This window comes from Oxyura jamaicensis, chromosome 3 (genome assembly GCF_011077185.1).
Source record: "Oxyura jamaicensis isolate SHBP4307 breed ruddy duck chromosome 3, BPBGC_Ojam_1.0, whole genome shotgun sequence".
Lineage (NCBI taxonomy): Eukaryota > Metazoa > Chordata > Aves > Anseriformes > Anatidae > Oxyura > Oxyura jamaicensis.
This window is the reverse complement of record NC_048895.1, coordinates 95,197,409-95,219,476: the sequence shown is the minus strand read 5'-3', so window position 1 is coordinate 95,219,476 and position 22,068 is coordinate 95,197,409. Positions and strand designations below refer to the sequence as shown.

Sequence of the window (22,068 nt, the reverse complement as noted above, 5' to 3'; positions counted from 1 at the left end):
TTTTTTTTTTTTTTTTTTTTTTTTTTCCAAGTAGATTAAGATCCTTTGCCTAAAGGCACTCTGTTGTTATGCCTATAAAGGTATTTTTCAGACAGATAAGAGCTCTGTCCCGCCCACACTCCCAACCAGCAGGAAGCTTTGTAGTAGCACACAGTGCCATGCTGAGCACAACCTAATTGCCCTTGCTGACAAGCAGTGGAGAGCAGATTGGACTCCCCTCATCGCACAGTGATGTGATGAGTTCATTCTGCCTACATTCTGCCTGGGCTGAATGTAGGCAGAATGAACTAATACCTTTCAATTACTGTGAGCACACCAAGCATCTTTACCTATCTAGTTAGTATGGATTGGTGAATGCTTTAAACTCCCACTGATTTACTATACTTTATTTCTTTGGGCAGATGAGCACTAATAAAAAGTCTATTTCTTTTTTGTGCTTACATGGTCAAGGGAGATGATTTGTTTAAATCAGTAAAGTCTGAAATTTGTCCCATGTAAGAGGAAAAGAGAAGCCAAATATAAAGGGACAGATAAATGCTTGCTATGTACTTTGGGCTTTAGTTCAGACTTATGGAACTTAAAAAGCAATTTACATGTAAGAGTGGAAGAACTTAATTACAGCAGAAAGCAACAGGCAGACTACTGAAAGAATGAACAAAATTAAGGTAAAGTGGGTGAAAATGGGAAAGGAAGATTTGCTTTATTCCACAAATACACTTTGTTTTTCTGCAGATAATTTTGCACGGTAAAACTGGACCTTTTAAACTGTAATTTACTCCATTATTTATCTTACACATGGATTTCACTAAGAAAGTAAGAAATGAGGACATAATTTCTTACTCTCCTGACTCATTCAGAAAAAAATCAGACTTTAAAATTCTTGTAAAATGCATGTCATTCCAATTAAATATACATTTATTGATGTGGTTATTCAGTTCACTCTCCTTCTGCACCTGTTTTCAGATAAAAGCCTAATGTCTCAAAGTTTTATGGATTTTTTCTATTAGAAAAAGTAAGTTATGTACTTAAAAAAAATAAGTATGTCAAAAGGAGTTAGATGTTTACTTTTAGGAAAGAACAACAAAAAAAAAAGTCATGAACAAATGGATTGCTTATTTGTCACTGCTGCAGTGTTGGAGGAAAGCAACTTGGATCTCAAAATCTAAATAGTTATGGATCCCGCTTATTAAATTCCATCACAAGAACAAAAGAAACAGTTCTCATTAAGCCATCTGCCCATTTGGGCTACTTCTTGTACTACTATAATTGAGATAGATTATTTTCCTTAACCTGGATTAGGGAAGACCAGTTATTATTATTATTTTTTTTTAATTTCTTTTTTGTTTGTTTGTTTGTTTTTATCAGTAAATAAGACTTAAATAATAAATCTTTGATAGAACAACTATTATCTTCCCCATTTCAATGGAGAATTTGAAAGGTTTTTATAACAGCTAATTATCAATAAGCAGATAAATCAGCTAAAAAACTAAGAGTTTTCTAGGAGTTTACCAAGACTTTGAGAAGGTTTTTGGCCTTGGGGTTTCCAAGTTATTACTTCTTATTTTATCTGGGGCAAGGGGGAGCATTCTGCTTTTTTTTTTTTTTTTTGTTTTCCTAAGATCTATAGATCTATACATGTAATTGCTTTTAAAATTGCTTTTAACTAGAATGTCACAGTTTTCACCATCACAGATAGCAGAAATTTGAACAACTAAACTACCTTATATCTTGTACTTATTTCAGTCTTCACAATAACGTAGCCCCAAAATTTATCCCTTAATCCAATGTGCTTATTGTATAAAATAGATTTAAAACCTTGGTAGTATTGTTCCGTATGCCTTGTGTGCAACTGCTTTCTTCCTGGCTGTAAGCTCACAGAAGCTGACAGCTTCTTAACAAATTTCCTTCACAACTGTTTCAAACAAATCAACATTGTCTTCAATTGTATCCATCTACTTAGCAGTTCTGCTCTGAGCTTAGCTCTGAAATTCACTCCAGCATAAACTTAATGTAATTAATGATGACATAAGGAATTTGCTCTTCTGAGAGTACAGAAAACATAGAGCTAGTCCCAGAATGCTGGGACTACCTTCCACATGTTTGAAGGCTTGTTTGGTCTCACAGTCTCTCTACTTCTAATCAGCTCTTATAAGAGATTCCTCCTAAGAGATTTCCTCCTCTCTAAGGAGGCACAATTGAAGTAGTTGTGGTGGTGGAAACGAGATCCAAATGTTCACCTGTGTTCATGATCGATGGGCCTCTAACAATCTGAGAGATTTGTCTCTACTGCGAAGTCTTTTTTCTGCTAGCACTGCAGATGCTTTGAGGTGGCAGGACAGAGCGACACTTCCCTGACTCACTGAGGCAATGGAGAGATATCATCATCATTCCTGTATACAAGGAATCTCTTCATCATTCCTGTATACAAGTCCACAATGTAGCCTGCCCACATGTCACTGCTGCATGTGTTTGTTGGCTTTGATGTATTTAGTACTCTTAGTACTTTACTGCCTCTTTTTTAAGGTCCAAGAGAGAAAGGTGTTACGTAAAAAGTATGTATTTTATTGCCCATGTCACTTTAGTGTTAGTACAGCTGCCTTCATTGAATCTGTCTTTACAATGACAAACCAAAGACTTGATTATTTAGCACACACTAGAGTTCCTTACTGCTGAGCTGTGGATGCTCCATGTGGGTTGGCGGTTTCCTTCCCGTGGATTATGGTCCTAAGGCTCTAAAAATCTTTAAGCATAAATGAAGTTAAAAGATGCTTAGAAAATACAGATTGGTAGACATATCGTTCTGAAAAGAGTTTTCTGAAAACAACAAAGGAATGTGAACACTCGGGACATGGGATCTCAGAGAACTTTCAAAATAGGAAAATGATTCAATTTCATAGATACAGAAATCTTGATACAGGAACAGTAAAATGAATTTAGTTGCCTGTACTAATAATACTTTATAAATCTACAGCTTCATCTTGAAGACCTCCAACAACTTTATAAACATTTAATTACTTATTGTGAAAACACCTTTTCTTTTTCACAAACAATAAAAGATTAAGTGATATTTTGAACAGAAGAAAATATCTGCTTCTAAGTGCTGTTGTCTGACCGATGTTTTAACCTCAGCTCAATCACACTGAATTCTGAAAGAATAAATAAAAAAAATCCATTCTTTGAAGAAAACATTAACTTAAAATGACCTCAGATAAGTGTATTTTGCACTAATTAGATTCAGATTTCTTATATACATGACTTTTTAGGTACAGGCATTATATAATTTACTGGAGTTACTCTATCCACATATTTTTCTAAAATTAAATATAGTTTCATGAACTAGTGAAATTTAAACCACTTACATGATTTTATAATTTGAAAATATAAAATTTGAAAGAGGCAATACAATAATGAGTAAAGTCTTTTAAATTAAATTCTGAAATAGACTTCATTAAACATTCATTCTAATCAATACACCATGTAAATAAAGCATGTAAGGACTATTAAAACAGGCAAATATATTTTATTTGATTCATCTTTATAGGTGTCCACTTGAAAAATCACACTAAATATCATTATGTATTTTTTTCTGATAAGCGAACCTCAAATTGTATATTCAAAACTGAAACTGTCTACTCATATTAATATTGTACTACTATACTTCACAATTTACTTTTAAAGTGTGATGTCAAATGCCTTCAGTTATATTAAATATTTAAAATAAGCAAAATAAGCCATGTTAAATTCATAAACTGATTCTTAAAATATCACTGCCATAAAATGAGATGGATAGTTTTAGCTAAACCTCCAGCTAAGAATATTTATCTTTCTTTTTAGACAGTCTCTCTACACATGAGCAATATCCCTGAGCACAGGAAATTAAGACTCCAAAGCTTTATAGGCAAGAACATGTTAAGGCATTCGTCTTGAGAGGAAGATACTATTGGGTCTATCTTGTGTTTATAAGCTTGCAAAGACTTATTCAGACTGGGTGAAGAAAAACCCACTCTCTCCATCACTGACAAGACAGAGGATTTGAAACACACAAAGAGAAAATACTGAAACAGTACTAATAACTAAAGAATGTATGGTATTTAAATAACTTTGCCTTTCTGTGCTCTGTATCTTAAAAGGACGAAGTTGACAAGCTTTCCTTTTGGCAAAGGCTTTATGAAAAGAATGAGAAAACCTATGATTAATGGTTGCAGCAACAAAACATAAATGAGGACAAAACTATACTGTGAAAGCAAGCTTGAACAGTCAGTAAAATGCTGCCAAATATGCTGAATAGCTTTGAAAACTGGCTTTTGTAAAACAAATCACTTTGCTCCTTATTACAATGTTGAAAATTAGTGCTCTATTTTAAAAAATAAATAAATATATATAATTTAATAATTGCATAAATTATTTATTTACCTCAATCCATAAGAAATGCACCTCCTCTTTCTAGTTTCTTTGACATTGAATGTTTCTGGAGATCTGTGGTGCAATATAGTTCTACGACAACTATAGCATTCTTCTCTACTCCTTCAACACTCATTCTTCTATACTCCTCTGCTCTTTCTCGCCTTAGTAGTAGGAGAAGCACATTTGAAAATGAGGCTTTCAGAATCTTTCTGTTACGATTTGTTTTTAATGTAGAAAATATGTACTTTAAATGTTTTTTATACTTTAAGCTAGACACTTTATAAGATCTAAATCAACATATATTTGAATTTATTATAGTTAATTAATTGTCTCTTTCATATGTGCTTTGTGCTATTCCATTTCTTCTCAAGTGTCATAATTGGAGTAAACTTATGAAGAAAGATTCTGAAAGTCTTCTTCTCCTCTAACTCTTTGGAAGACAAATCCCTTGTTTCTATGGAGTTTGTTGGTTTGCTTTTTGGTTGTTTCATCCTAGGCTTCTTGAAATTGAAAAAAACAAGAGCATAGATGTCTATAATTTTCAGTTTCACAGAGAAGGTGTATGTCCACTCAAATGCATTATCTTTCAGTTGCTCCTTAGGCCCACAGCTTCATATTGCTTCACAATACCCATGTATAAAATACTCTCTCTCTTAAGCAAACAAACAAACAAGGAAACAAAACACAATGGGAAATCAGTATAAATGCATGAGACAAGTTCTATTTTGGCAGATGTGGGAAAATCACAGGTGGGAAAACTGAAACAATACCAGGAAAAAAAGATAGCTAATCTTTTATCATTAAGATAAAAGGAACCATCTAATCCCCAAGTTGTGCCAAAAGTCACACACTTCAAGTAGATGGAGACAAAAGCTTCAGGAAACCTTCAATTAAAAAAAAAAAAAAAAAAAAAAAAAAAAAAGAACAACTGTGAGGCCTCTGAGACACAGACAAACAGTGGTACTATTAGTCAAACTGTTCTTTGCACCTTTTTCACTTCTGTAGATGCTAGCTATGAGACATAAATTCATGAGAGCAAATCAGAACTGGAGCTGTGAAAATTTCCTTAGAGCCACAGTGTCTACTGTGACACAAGTTTGCATTGGACAAGTTTGCTATGGACAGCACTGAATATCCACTATCTTAATCTTTATTAATAAGATATTAAACAAATGCCATATTGAAAAATTCAATTTGCTAGGCAATTGTATGATTTTGTTTTCTGTTCATAGAACTTCAGTCATAATAATGTACACACAGTTAGGTCACTGCATGTTGAATACTGAGATCAACTGCTTCCTTCAATATACCTAAAGGATTCACGTGCTTTCCATGCATTAACATAAAATTTGCTTCTTTTCAGATTGATATTAGATCCTCATTCACTGCTGGAGTGTATTTATTTTTAATTTTATATAGAAATAATCTGCTTTTATTTCCTTGCTAGAGTATGTTGAGTTATTCATGGTAATGCATTCTCTCATTTTTTTTTTCTTTTTTTCTTAGCTGCAACCTCTTCTAAACTTGGAACATCTCACAGCAAGCAGAGAAACTAACATCTTTTTCACACAGCATGACATGAGAGTATTTGGCTAAAGGCCCTAAAACATTAAAAAGAAACAAACAAACAAACAAAAATCTTATACATGATCCTTGTGTTTACTTGTTACACTAAATTTGTTTTTTCATGCTTCAAGCACGCAACAGAAATTTTGATGGTTTGGTGTTTTATCTTTGTAAGGAAAGAGAGCCTTTTCTCTGTTTCACCCATTTCCCATGATTTCTAGAGGAAAAACAAAACAAAACAAAATAAAACAAAACATGAAACTATGGCTGGGGAAAGAGGATTTTTCTTTCATATGGCAGAACAAGTGCTGTGGAATATTTATTGAAGAGCTCCACATTGTACTTTTTAACTTCTAAACAATGAATTCTTATTTTACTATGCAGAATATGGCAACCTTTTGCAGTGAATGTTTCTGAAATTTCAAGGTTACTATGCATTTTTTTTTCCAGTATTTTGCCTCTTTCAAGAAACAAACAAACAAAAAAAAAAAAAGAAAAAGGGATACAATTTTTATTAACTCTATCCTGTTATGATAAAAAAACTCCTGTTATGAGTAAAAAAAAAAAAAAAAAAAAAAAAAAAAACGTTCAACATAAAAATGATTGCTACAACATCTGATATATGCATAATAGGGGGATACACTACTGGTTTCATAGTTTCTTGTATCAAGTTTTCAAACAAATTTAGGAATCTATTTAATTCACTTTGTTATTTTCTGGCAGATATCAGCCTTTAAAAGACATGACATATAAAACCAAATCTGACAGATATGGATTAAAAAGTTTATTTCCCAACACTGTGGTTTGGCTAACATATATGAAATGATGGTTCCTAAACCATTTCTTGTTATGTTCTCTAATCTGTCTGCATATGATTTTTTTTTATATACCTAATATCATTTATGAATTTTACTCTATCGTAACCAAAATTCTGTGAATTTCAGAAGGTAATAATACTTTGCACTTTATTTAAAAGATGTTTCCTTTAATATCAATGTTTTCTCTAGTCAGCACTTCTGACATAGTAAAAGGAAGTATTTACCTTTCAAAAAAATTTTCTGTTTTATGCATGTTAACTGTCCTATATGACTGCTTTCCACAACAGCTCTGTAACTCTTTGTCTCTTCCTGTATTTTTTTTCAAAAAATACATATAAATGATTGCATTTTTCACCTAAGAATTTCTGAATTAATGTTTACATGTAAAAAAAAAAATCTGTATTTTTAATCTGAAAGCTTAATCTATTTCATGATGGCTAATTCATGAAGTATGAGACAGGGATGCCCCTGCCTCTCCCCTGCCTCTCTTGGTGCAGGGAAATCCCTGTGTGGATTGGAAATCCACACCTCATTACTTCATCATCACAGAGGAAACAATAATTTGTTCTCACTTTCCTTTTTGAGAAATGTTCTGAGGGGAGCTCTCAAAATTAAACCACCAAACTGCTACATTTTTTATTTAAGTATAGTAAAGAATAGTACAGATCTTAAATGCTCAGTATTTCCCTCAGACTTTGCTTCTTAACAATGTGTGTGCTAATAAATCACCAAATGCAAAAATTAACAATCTATTAAGAACTTTATTTTCTCAAACAGGAACCCACCAAATATAATCATCTGTTTCTTCTTCATCTGTTTCTTCTTCATTAAAAACATTATGCCATACTGGGGGTGAACATGACATGTCAGAAGATGAGATTCTTGCCCTAACAAGTTCATCTCATTTGTCAATGGCAGTGGATCTGGTATGACAGGCGGAGCAGACTCTCCTGGAAATAGCCTGATTTTTTACACAGATTTCTAATAAAATTAACTAAAAAGTGATGGAAATTAGGAGTAATAATTAACATAATGTAGCAAGAGTGAGTTGTAGAAGAAGAAAACAGATGCCTAGGTTATGGTGCCACCTGCTTTCTGATTCCATAAGAGATTTATTTTTTATTTTTTAAATTAAATATATTAAAAATGAAAAGTGAGTGGTAATGAATTCACTTCTTTAAGTAAAATATGTACAAATACCTATAGCCTGCAGACTGGAGTTGCTCATATCTCTTTTGGTAAAGCTGGAAAACGAAATTTCAGGAACTGAAATGGAGAATGAGAACTAACCTATGCAGTTTTTCATTTGACTATTGACTGCAGAATTCATTTTCTTTGATTGGCCCAGATGGTAACATTTTCTTGGAAACCTGTAATAAATGCAATATATGCCATGCCAATCAACTTCTCTTTTACTTCTCTACAAATGTCTTAGACTTTTTTTGTGGAGGTCCCATCTGAAGTACCTCAGAGGGCCTACAGCACATGTGCCTCTTTCCAATATGTTACATCTGCCTATTCTGTTTAGGTGCCATGACCTACGAAAAAAAAAAAAAAAAAAAAAAAAAAAAACTAATTCTTGCACTGTAAATAAGATATATTTATAACTGTGTATTTCATAACATGAAGAGAAATACATGGTTTGTAAAATATTATGAATGTTTGAAGGAGTTGGATAAACTGGACATAGAAACATGTTAGAGAATATGTGTAAAAGCTCCTTCTCACTCCTTCCTACATACTAACCAAGATAACGGTCACTAACAGTCCTTTGTGATGATTAAGGAGAATTGAGTGTGAGGAGCAAAAAGTAAAAAACAGCTTATAGTATGCTTCTAAATGTTTACCAGATTTCCTTGGTACATATACATTGCTTAGAGTAGCAATACAATGGTGTTCCGTAGATTAAAGACACACAGGAAGAAAATCTAAGTTCTTAAAGGTGTGTTTTATATACTGCCATTGCTCTTTAAAATGAGGAAAGCATGGGATATGCTTCATGCTGACAGAAAGAAAATTTTCTAGAATTTACACAGAATCAAATCTTTATGGCCTACAAAGAGAATATGTATTTCTGTGATATAATTCATGTCAAGCTAAAATTGATGTGTAACATAAATTAGATGAATCACTCTCTAAAATTGCCCGTTTCTCTGTATTGACTGTAAAGGAAGCTCTGAATGATGAGGTAAGATGCTCACTAAGAGTAGGACAAATTAATTCCGCTGTTTCTGTGGGAAAAGCAGATCGATGTGCAGAACTGGAAAGTAAAGTCTTGAAGGATCTATTATTCCAAATGTTTGTGGAGATCCTTTGGATAAGTTTCCTCATTTGGCAACCAGTAATGAGAAGCGTACATGGTGTCTTCAGCAGCACTAGTCTTGTCCCTTCAGCAAGCAACAAGAAAGTTGTGACTCATACATAGATCATCATCTGCACTCATTCAGTTAGAATAATGCAATGCATTTTGGGCATAAAGGAGTTTTAAGATCACAAGTTTTTACTGGTAATTGCAAGATGGAGTTTCTCCACCTCACAAAAAAAGAAAGAAATTAAAAGAAAAAAAAAAAAAAGGAAGAAAAAAAAAGAGGTATTTAAATCCATTTTCCCATTACACATTAGGTCTTGCACAGATTTATTTATTTTTTCTTTTTAAAAAAAGACATAGTCCATAGCTTGGTGACCAGGGTACTTGCTCTGGTTCAAGTTTTCACTTTATCTGAAAAAGCCATAGAAAGCAATCAGTCTCACTCACATTCCCAGAGAATCCTCACTTAGTGGACCACAGCACCAAATCGCAGCTTCTTTCTGATACCATAAATAATTATTTACTCAGGGCAGAACAACTCCAAAGGGAGACACTGAGACTCAGACATTACAATCAAGCCCTTCATATGAACTGGGATACTCAAGGTATTAAACCTGGATTTCTGTGGCTCTACTAATTCCCTAACCTACCTGTTGCTGGCCACTTCTGTTGGAAGGTACATCAAAGTTAAATGCATTGGTATGAACAATTTTACATAAAAAAATAGTGCCTGTCTTTGATTGTAAGACTGTTCTGCTACACAGCCTACGGGGACTTCTTAACCTGCTTTTCCACCTTCAGACAGTTTCTAAAGAAATTGACAGCTCAGCTCTATATTCTGCAATGACACATGACAAAAATAGTCCTAAACTAGCTGATGGTGGAGAGACAAATTCTATACTAAACTACAGTCTTTCAGCACAAAAATTAGGTATACCTGGCTAAAATCATGATTTAGCACACCTATAATCTTGTGAACACATGGTTTCTGGTATCTCAGACTTTTCAAGCCTACTCCCCTCCTCTTCCTCATGTCAACCCCACAACGTTCTTACAGTCCTGTCTATGAGATATATGAAGAGTAAAGGCTAATTTGCCCAAACAGTAAGTAACTTAGATCAGTTCTGGGAGCAAGGAAAGGGTGACTGAGAAACTACTAATACTAATGTCATTCTTTCATTGTGAAAAGTGAGAGATAAAATTTACTTTCAACGAAACAACACAATGGAAGACACAGAAAGTGCTGAATGTTGCTTTAAACATTCATTGGAGTAAAAAAAAAAAAAAAAAAAGTCTTTTACTGTACTATTTTGAGAGATATTTGATCAGCTGAAAATTGTGTTCAAAGGTAAACATGAATATGGATATGTATTTTAACGACATTGCTTTGGGCAATCTTTAGTAGCCTATGTTTTGAGTAAACAAAACTTTAATATCTATAAATATATTTCAAAGAACCTTTATCACTAAGAATTGTTTGGAATCAATGGGATTATTGCTCCCCGTTTGTCATTATTATCAAATTAAATTGTGCTTTGCTGTTCTATAATTCAATATTCTAAACAAAATCTGCTATAATTAAGTTCGTTTCTTTCTTTCAGACGACTGATATAGGACTTTTAACTTCAGCATTGAAATGTAACTGTTAAAAATTAAAAGTTTTAAGAATATATCTTGATGTGTTTCTATTTAGACTTATCTTGAATGTCATTCAAAAGCTGTTTTCTGGACTGTTTTCTTTCAGTAATTCATGAACTGAAGAATTATCTCAAAACAATAAATTTTAAAATATATATTTTTAAATACTGTTTATGCATTTGTGCACATTCATAACAATTTTGTTATTTACAGCCTTACTGTGATTATTTAAATTCAGAAGGATACTTCATAAGGATACAAGACTGTCTTACCAAATAAGAAAAACAGCAATCTAATATTGCCATCTTTCTCTTCCTTGTCATTTTGCTTTTCTTTCAGAATGGTGTTAACACTAGATTCTTCAAAGAGAACCACAGTGGCTACGTCTGTGTTGTGGGGGTAGAAGATGAGAAAAGGATTTAGTGTTTTTTTAAAAAACATCTTTTTGCTGAAAGACAGCAACATAGAAATGAGGTCTACAGGCGGAAGAGAACATTGATAAATGCATAGACAGTCATTAGTAAGAAGTCTTCTAACGGTGCTTTTTCTTGACAAATAGCCTATCACCAAAATTTACGTTCATTTTCCTTATGATCATTATCACTCTCATCATATGTGTTCCTCATCAACTAGCCATGTTTTCTTTATAAATTCACTGAGTTGAATGTAGATAAGCATACAAAATTTTCACTCACATGAAGTATGAGGGCAGAGGTAATGCAGAACTACAACACAAGTACATTTTTTTTTTTCTCACATAAGTGTGAAAAACATGACTGTCAAAACTCAGGGTCCTTGATAATGTCAGTAGATGGTCTTTTGTATATAAACAGAATGAAAACTGAGGAAAATTAAGTAATACTGAGAGCTGTATCCTTCTGACAAAGTTTGTTTACAAATTTTAATTTACAAACTGAACTGATTGTGTGTGACTGACTAGGAGAGGTGATGATGCTCAATTTCCACTGCATCGGTACAGATCAGACTGCTGAATTCATCTCAAATGCCTGAACATTTATGATACTGTAACTAACCCCATCATCACTACATCCTGGTCCAGCATAGGGTTGATCTCTTACTGAAAAACGGACTATAATCATACAGACAATAATCACAAGATTCACTTAAGACAGGCAGGTAATTACCGGATGACAGCTGAGAACATGATTCACAGTTTAATTACATTCATCAAAAATATGACAAATAAGTTACTCCATTTTTTTTTATTATTATTTTTTTTCTCTTGCTTTAATTTGCCAGCAACTTAATAGATAAAGGATGCCTAAAAGAAGCAGTCAAAATTTCTTCATACAGTATAGGTTATATATGAATCAAAATGTTACATATCACAGTTTTTTAAAAACTCTGAAAAATCCTGTGATATGGATGAATCGTAACAATTCTCAAAAGGGGCCAGATTTTGACAAGTGGACTTTTTTCTCAGTGAGGAGGCCATCTGCAAAATCTCTAAAGACTATAATTTAATTAGCTTGCAGTCAGAATAAGAACATACAGATCTCTGAACAAGAACTGTTGTAACAGTCACTGGATATTTAGGATCAGCAGAATTTAGGGATGCTGATCAACAAGGCTTCTGTACGTAATTCTGTCAATTCAACTAGTGTCATCTAAAATAAAAAGGAGACTTTGAACATGGTGGGAAATGCAGAAAGGCTATTAAAGAACTGTGTCATGTATACTGCATGTGTAATATATGATTATGTGAGAAGAACAAAGGTAAGCAATTGCCTCCTCTCTCAAAAATAATGTATTTAAAAGCAAAAAATCTTTACACAAACAGCAATCAAGTTAATTTTATGTACCATTTAGTCAGAAAATAGACTGAAATTTCTGGTGTCACTTGTATCACCAAGCTACACTAAAGAGACTTTTAAAGGTGCATCTAAGTTTTAAGAGCTGTAATTCCCCAAACTGTATTCATCTGTCTTAATAGATTTTAGTATCCTGTTTCTAAGTAGTTTTGAGAACACAATTAATGCTACATCTTACAGATATTTATTCTGTAATTATTTCTAAGTGCCTAAATGTGTGTTGTTGTTACTGTGTATGTTGTTACTATGACGAATTTTGGTTTTTAGGAGCTTCAGAAATAAAGAAGAAAGAAACACCAAATTTTGTACTGAGCAGTGTTCACAAAATGCTGAAACTATTTGTACTTCTGCAGATTCCAAATTGATCTCTTTGAGAGAACCAAAGTGACTTTCCATAAAATTTTCTCAATTACGTGTGTTCCCTGTGCACATCAGGAAGACATCATACTAGTGAAGACAGATTTCTTATAGTTGACCAATACTGAAGTAATACTTCAAGCTTATTGAGATTTCAGGTAAAATTAAGATGCAAACTGAGCTATTCAAGAGAGAAATATACATGCACAGTGGCAGCTTGCGATTTTTTTTTTGTGATTTTGTAGCTTAAACACTGCATAATGGATACCCAAGGTGCTCTGTTCATAAAACAACTTCAAATAATAAAAATTCAGGGAATTTATAGTTGTTTGGCCTAGTATGATCGTAAATATGATTATTTCAAGACGAATAACTAATTATTTGTAATATGCATATGCAATTACAAATATCCATATGCAATAACAAATACCAAGGGAAGCAAATTTGTTCTTCTTATCTGAAATCAAAGTTTTACTCTAAAATGAAACACCTAAAAATTATTCATAAAGAATAACCTATTTTTCTCAGTAGGCTATGAGGTGTCTTTAACTATGCTGAGTAACAATTCTTTCTGTTAGTAAAAAGGTGTTTATATACCAATTTTTTATGATCCCCTTAAATCAAGTTTGATTATTGCCATAAAACAATAAGATTATCTGCATGCTAAAGTATCTACACTTTTAGTATATCTAAAGTATCCCAGCTCTTCCCCTCCAACTAATATTGTGGTGAAACTTTATACAGAAATTCACCAAATCACTGCTGTCACTTACACAGCTCCAGTTTGAGAAATATGGAAGAGGCAAAGAACACCTGTAAATTCTCTGAATATGTACTATGACCATTTTTGAATAAGAATAAATAAATAAATAATAATAATAATAATAATAACAATAAATATATCAAAGACATCTTCCTCTAAAGAGGACAAGAAAATTGAGCATAACTACATCTTCATTATGGTGATCATCCCATTCATTTTTTAAAGAAAATATTACCGACTTAAACATTACTCATTATTACACATGTGACTAAACATCATATTACAATGCATGATGAAGATTTTTCTGCATCTGATACAGAATTTTGCAGTATAAATTCATGAATTGCTCTGACTTGTTAAATGAACTGAATACTTTTTCTTCCTCAATAAACAGTAGTTCCTTAAATGTGCAATGGATTTTCTTATGTGAAAGAAAACAATACTCCATGGTTTGGAAAAAAAATAAAAATAAAAAAAATAAAAGTATTATATTATTTTATAGTTGACTATCCTTTAGTATCAGCCACATTTAATTAATGTGGTCTATAATTCTTGGTAGTTTGTTAGAGAAAAAACTGCTTATTTGACTTTGTATTTAATATTTTTTTCATTAAATCTGTTAAGTATGTAGGCTTGCCAACAAAATTAATAGGCTTAACATTTTGAATTGGAAAGATAAAAATTTGGGGAATGGGATTTTTGCCTTTTAGCTGCCTGTGAAAAAAAAATGCCATATATGAAATTGAACCTGTCAGCACTGCTCATGTAAATTATCTTTCCTTTCACTGTATGCTTTTCATGATGTTGGGGGAAAGTATCTGTTGGCATTTAGATTATTAGATATATGGTTTAATTGTTATGTGGTCCTGCATGGAGCCAGGAGCTGGACTTGATGATCCTTGTGGGTCCCTTCCAATTCAGGATATTCTGTGATTATATGACAAAAGGTAAATCATATTTTAGTTTTATTCTATATCTGATTCCTTCTTCCTAACACTATAGAACCTGAAAAAAATAAAATCAAGCAAAATCTGATGAAACAAAAAATGGAAGGACAGTCATTGACAGTCACCTTTACTGGCAGGAACTTAGTAAGAAATTTCTGTACCCATAAAATAATAGTTTTCCTTTTCTTACAGATTTACAAAATTCTATACTATCCTGCCGAAATTATTCGATAATCTTGTGTTTTGTTTGTTTGTTTGTTTGTTTGTTTTCTTGTTTTACCAAAGTGAATGCTAACTCAGTTGCTGTTACTTTGTGCTGTGTTCTTGGACATATCCACTCTATACTGTAGATAGATGGATACCATGTTGTTTCCTCTACAGTTTTCTTCAGAAAATCACCATCTCTCTTTCTCTCACACACATAAACAGTGAAGAAATCAACTTGAAGAAAATAGAAATATAGAGGAAATAAATATAAAAAACTATATATATATATATAAAATTTTCATGGGGAAGGACAATAAAAAAGAAACAAAGCATTTGCCATTCAGGGCTACAGTCCCCTCACACCCCACGTTATCCCTTCAGCGACAGAGGTTCTGATATAGACACTTCTTGTCCAGTCCTGTACTTCTTCACTGTATCTATGAAATCTCTAATCAGGAATTGTGCATGGACGAAAAGCATAGGAAAAGCAAGACTTAGATTAATGAGCATTCATCTCCTAGCTGTAGAAGATCAATATGTAGTACAAAGAGCCCTAAAATGACTTTTGAAATCTGAAAAACTGTTGAAACCTCTGCTTTGAATTCACTTGCTTGTGGAAGAGAACGTATCTACCAACAGTACACAATAGGTCAATATTGTCTGTTTACTTCCACATGCAGGTTGAGCCTCTTCAGAGCTGCCCTGTGTCCCTATTTCACATGCCCCATTGATATGTCTCATTTCTATCTAAAAATACTACTTTTTACTATCATATCTGGCAGGTATAACACTTGATAGTATGTGAGCTACAATGGATCGCTGAATGCAATTGTTAGTGAAACACATCAAAAGGACTACAACTGTGTAGTATTTTATTGTGCCACAAGAGATTCATCCACACAAATTCTGCCTGTTGCTGGTTAACTGCATATAACAAACGGCAACTCCTTTGCAATTTAAAATGCAAACAAAGAACACGTTTTCCATCTTTCTCCAGCTTAATTAGAATTTGGTTGTACTTTGAAGTCTTTCTTCATAAACTTAAATTTTACTATAAGTTTTTTGTTTGGTTGTTTTCCAATAATGTAAGACTGAGACATCTGTTTTGGAAATAACATATGGTGAAATTAATTACCTAACTTCATATTTATTTATACAATTGATTACAGTACCCTAAAAAGCATTACCATAACCATGCTAGTTGGATTTTATCTAGAACATAGGAAGATGCAAAATAGTATTTTTAGTGCCTTATGTGTTGTTTAAATCATTCTACCTACTACTATCTTATTTCTCTATTTTCTTGTAACATACCTTATATAACCTATGATCACTACTATGTATAATCTCCTTAAATCACTATATACTTTAATAATGCAGTAACACATGAAGTTCATACACATCTTAAAACTACATCTCTTTTCTTCCTCCACACAAATAGCTTAAAGCAATTTATTCCTCCACCTTATCATTTCAACATATTTTAAATGTGGTTCTATTTTCTTGGTTTAAACAATCAATATTTAGTGAAAATATCCTGGTGCATGCAAAAAGGTCCTTCAGGCAGTACCGTAACCTAGGTGAATTTACAATTTTGTTTTATCAAATTTTGCTTTAGCAGCTAAAAAAGGCAATACAAAATCTGTGTTGATTTTATGCAATTATTATAATTTGTGAAAGCTATATAATTACACAGCTATTTTTAAAGAAAACCTCCACCTTTTGTATGATGGCTGAAGAAATATAATTATCCAAAATCTAGCAGAGTATTTTCATCTGTACAAAACCATAATAATAATATGCATACCCTGAAGCAAAAGTTCCAAGATGCTCTCTTGCACTTGAATATTGTCAGCTAAACAAGACTATAATTTTCCAATATTTGTTCAGTGAATTGTCTTGAAATGTGCAATTGTGGAGGGGTACACCTGTGAATGTTCTTTGTGCAACAAAGATGAGGGAAATTTAAGTCACAGAGTATGTGACTTAAGTATGTAATGTCAGTAGAAACTTGTCATTCAAATTCTGCTTTTTTAACTTCTGTTCTATGAAGCCAACAGATTATTATTTATTTTTTTTTTTTTTTTTACTTCCTTTTAACACCACTTATAAGGCAAAGTAATTGGCAAATGCAGGCAAGGGTAAATCAAATATCAGCTTCACTGTTGGAAGCTGGAAATGAAATCCTTGTTTTACTGAAATCTGTGGCAAATAAAATTACAGCGGGATCAAGATCATACTTAAGAATTTCTGTCTTCTACTTTCATATCCACAGAACATCAGCTGGTGGTCTTCCTTTAAACAATTTTCTACTAATAGATCAGTGCAAAACAAGTAGGTGTGTTAGCTATTGATAATAAAAGCATTTGACCAAAAAAAGAAATATTCCTTGTATGAAGGTGATACAAGTTCTAATCAAATAAATAAACAGTAAATAAAACACGCATAATGTACAACTAAAGAATTAGTAGCTGAGTACTATCTTCCATAATTTTCAAAACTTTTTGAATTAAGTCAACAATCGATCAGAACATTGTTTTTGTCAGAAATACATGATAATACTCACTAAAATGCAGAACACATTGGTGATGTTCTCACATTTGTTTTAGCAGTATGATATAAATCAAAGCAATCAGACAACAGAACTGACAGCAATGTTTTACAGTACTTCATAAATCTCATGCCTGAACAGAAAAAGACAGAACAGCACAAACAGCAATGCTGTTTTTTCGGCACTGCTGTCTAGATCCAGCAGTTTTGGGTTGAGGAACCTAAAACAATACTCCAATTAAATTAATGCAACAAAATCTGAAATTCTGTTCTTGAAAAGCCTCAAGATCAAAAGCATCAGTAAAGCATCTTTCTAATCTCAGTGGTACTGGGACACATAAGACACCACCGCTTCTGACCTTTAAAGGTGCGTAATTGTTTAAAAAATGTATAAACAATTGTATCATAGAATCATTCAGGTTGGAAAAGACCTCTAAGATCATCTAGTCCAACCTTTAACATAGCACTGCCAAGTCTATCATTAAACCATGTGACTAAGCTCTATGTCTACACAAAGACCTCCAGGTGACTCACCTACTTCCCTGGGCAGCCTGTTCCAATGCATCACAACCCTTAAAGTACAGAATTTTTTCTTAGTATGCAACCCAACCTCCCCTGGCACAACTTAAGGCCATTTCCTTTTGTCTTATCACTTTGTACTTGAGATGGATCCCTACTTTGCTGCATGTAGATGCAAAGGAATTTCAGTTTTGGCAAAATAAAAAATTTACAGCTCAACTCCTCAATATCTATAAGGCAGGCAATAGTCACCTTAAGGATTTAATCTGGCAAATATTTCCTGAGGTTGCCTAACTCTCATTAATGAGACTTCCTATCAGAGATTTCTGTACTGCCTCCCACTGTGTCTATGCCTCATTCAATGAGAGATCCTGGGACACTTTTAGTACCAGCAGCATATCTACCTTCTGATTCAAACAGCACAGGCACAGTATTAAAGAAAAGTGTGATCCCAATAGGACCTCTTTCAAAGAATGAGTGCCTTCAGGAGAAAGTCCCTAGGCCAAATTTGGATTCCATCATGTGTACGGAGTCTAGAAACTCATGGGACATCATGGGACAGAAAAATAAAGATATGATGCTGCAATGTAGAATTTTCCTGTACTCAGCAGCTTTATTGAAACCAACCTTGAACTGTGCAAATTTGAACTAAACCTGATGCTACGGATAAAAATGCTAGGGCCATAAAGATCTGAAACTGGAATTTGCTTGTTTGCTGTGAGATTCTGGAGAATTGTGTTTTCTTTGGCTGTGGAAGAACTATGGAAACACAACATAGTTATATCATCAGAACATATATTCATGAGAGAGAGAGAAAAAAAGAGACAGACACAAATGCAGAAAGAAAAAAAAAGTACTTTACCTCACTTTTAAATTGCCTTGCTGTGGTTGTCCATCATAAATTGACAGTATATCAAAATCTTCTTCAAGGGCAAAAGTATGAAATGACAATTGTATCCTGTTACGCTCTCCTGTGATAATGATCCATGTGCAGTTGGCGTAATTTGGATAACCATGAGGAAATCCAGGGCTTTCTATAGTACCATTCGGTCCTTGTACTAAACCTCCACAGTTCTGACCTGAAAAAGAAGAAAGAAAAATATTTATTTTAGTGTTTTTCCCTCCCCCAGTACATATTCTTACATGAGCAACTATATGAAAGCTTAATGCTATAATATTTTTTACAAATACAGCGTAAAATCACAATTATAGCATTCTTCTGTCTGGATTCAAAACCCTTTTGCAGGATTTTCTGAGATATTTACCATCTTTTCATGCAATGAATCATTATTAGAGGTTATGTAGTATTAACAAGGTATGACTTATTCATCCAAATTGGAAATTTAAGTATTAATCTTGATGCCATAAATTCAACGGTTTGAGAGTTTTAATGCTACAGAGTGTTCAAAGTTTTTTTTTTTGTGAATGCCATTTACAAGGTTTTTATATAAATACTAAAGTATAAGAGTTTCTTCTGTTCTGAAACATGCGTTCAACACTGAGAGCAAAATGTAGACACACATTTATTATGCACGCTGTTGTAAACAACAGTAATACTGTTGTACTTAGAAAACAGCCAAATTTCTGTGGTGTAACATCTTTAGTGCTGTGTGTATTGTGATCAGGAAAGTGTTAATTTTTGTAAAGATTCTAAAATAATAACACTACGGATTTACTCAGCAGGTATTTCTGTCTGGTTTGTACAACCTACAAACCTTGTGAGGGTATGGTAGCTCATTAACAAGAAGTCCTCAGCAAGAAACCTTGACTTACAGTGCACACTCTTGCTAATTTCCTACTTGATTTTGTTAATCCCACACACAGTAGTTGTACTGGCTCTGAGCTGGAGAGAAGCATTAATGAAATATTTGAAGAGAGAAAAGTTTAAGGAAATTCTGTGCGCTGTAATGCTTGGATTATTACATGCATTTTAAGCACTTCAGAACAAGTATAATCCAAGCATTTATTCTTATACCTAAACCAGAAAAGTATTTCAGGCTGCAATTTTATTTTTAACTTCACAGTAGTAGGTCTCTGAGACTGAATCTTTCAGAGCAGTGCTTTCAAATGATTGTGGGAGGTTTCCAAATCTTAATAAAATTGATTTAATAAAAGGGATTTGCTATTAAAACTGAAGAACTAATAGGTAATCATTTTCTACTAAATACAAATCTAAAAAAAAAAAAAAAAAACAAACAAAAAAAACCCACACATGAATAGATAAAAAGGCTGTAGGGATTTGGCAGATCTTTAAAGTAAAAATCTTCTCTAGTGTATCTATCAATCAATTCACATTGCTTTAATTATATATATATATATACATATTACTAAACATTCTTGAAGAACAAATGTATTACAGCAACATAGCATGAAACTTTCAGTTATGTATGGTTCACTGTAATTTGTCAGCATCCTTGTACATTCTTGGCATTGTATTCCTCTTCCTACAACCACAGCAGAAATGTCATACAAATGTCAGGGAGCAATTTTAAATAACTTAATTACTACAGAAACAATTTTCTGAAAATAAAAAAGGAATATTATAGTGACAGCCCACCACTCTACTGCACTAATGAGCTACTTCATGTCACCAGCATCCACAAATTCATTTCTGTAAATCAAGTATCTATAAGCCATGCTTCTTTCCTACCACCCTGGTGTGAAATGGTTGATTTGAAAGAGGTGAGCTATCAGCTGCAAGTTAGAAATTTGCCTAAAATTTATCAAAGACAGAACCACTTTTAGGAGTGGAAATCTCTAATGCTTGTGTATGAATAATATAAGACGATGTTAACTACATTTCGGCCTTCTGGCCAGAAAAAAAAATCCCCTCCCCAGCCTCTAAGGAAACACTACAGTTGTCTTAAGGTAAAACAGAAAAATTGCTGAGGTTAGCAAATGAGTCTTTCCACTCCCAAAATGGCCTGAGTTCTGCCACTTCCTTACAGAAGTGCCTACTTGCATAATTTTTTCAACCATCGGTGATTGTTCCTCTCCATTGCACGCTCCACACACACTGCTCCTCAGAAGCCCCACTCAGCTCTCCAGGTTCTATTCCTCAACATATTTTAACAACTCTAATAAGCCCACATTTTGCCACCACCATGGCTATTTTGGTCCTGTTTAGGATGAAAACAAACAAACAAACAAAAAATCAACCAAGCAACAAAAAAAAACCCTTTGCCTACATTACCAAAAAGGAACTAGAGAAGGAAGAGTCAACGGAGAAAGAGCAGTGTACTCTCTGGATATATTAATTTAAATTCTGTATCAGTGGAGTTTGAATTCTATAGTTATACTGAAATCTTTCCACATTTTAGTTTTATTCCAAAAGCTGTGCTTTTTTTTTTTTTTTTTTTTTTTTTTTTTTTTACTACTTACTATAGATTCAAGTTACTGTGCATTATTCTCTGGAAAATAAACAAACTAATGATAAATGAGGCAGCCAACATTACACCCGTGTTTAACTTAGTCATTTCTTAGCACCCAGAGCCCTTTTTCCCTCCAATTTGCTTTTGTTCTCCTCTCTCTATATCCCTCTAGCTTTGAAACTATTCATAAACATACTGCCTATTCACTTTGCAATCAAGAAGCACAAGGCAAAAGAGAACCATAAAAGAAAATGATTGTTGTGAAGTATTATTTAGGTTTGCTCTTAATTTTACATGTTCATATGTAAATAAATATGTATATATTACATAAATATATACATATTTATTTTTCATTAAAAACAAAACAGAAGTGAACAACAGTCAAAGAGACTGTAAGAGATGTGCAGCTCCAGAAAACTGGCATCCTTTTAGGTCCCTGCCTGGTTTAAACATGAAACATTTTAACGGAGTGGTACTGGGGAAAAAAGGATCTGCTATCTGTATAATACCTATTTTGTCAATAAATGTAAGTCTATAGCCTTTAGAACTGTCAAATGTTACACCTCTGCTGAGGAGTAGATGCAACACCAAATCACTTAGAATCCAAAAGAGAGATTCAGTAGGAGGATATACTTGGAGAACAGGAATGAAGAGACTTACAAGTGAGAGGTGGCAGCAAATTAGATGTGAGTTGGCAATGAAATACCACACAAAAATGAAGTTTCTGACTGCAGAAACACCACAGACCAGTAATAGGACACTGATGAGATTAATTACAAACACTTTGT

The 22,068-nt window shown here is 33.2% G+C and overlaps 1 protein-coding gene across 2 annotated transcripts in view; it reads right to left on the bottom strand.

The window, feature by feature from the left end:
* The window catches only part of CSMD1 (CUB and Sushi multiple domains 1), a 1,151,643-nt gene that overhangs the window by 914,713 nt on the left and 214,862 nt on the right, over window positions 1-22,068 (bottom strand). For both annotated transcript variants that reach the window (XM_035319885.1, XM_035319886.1), the window contains exon 2: window positions 18,772-18,988. In XM_035319885.1, the coding sequence (XP_035175776.1) occupies window positions 18,772-18,988 (217 nt within the window). The remainder of the gene's footprint in view (window positions 1-18,771; window positions 18,989-22,068) is intronic.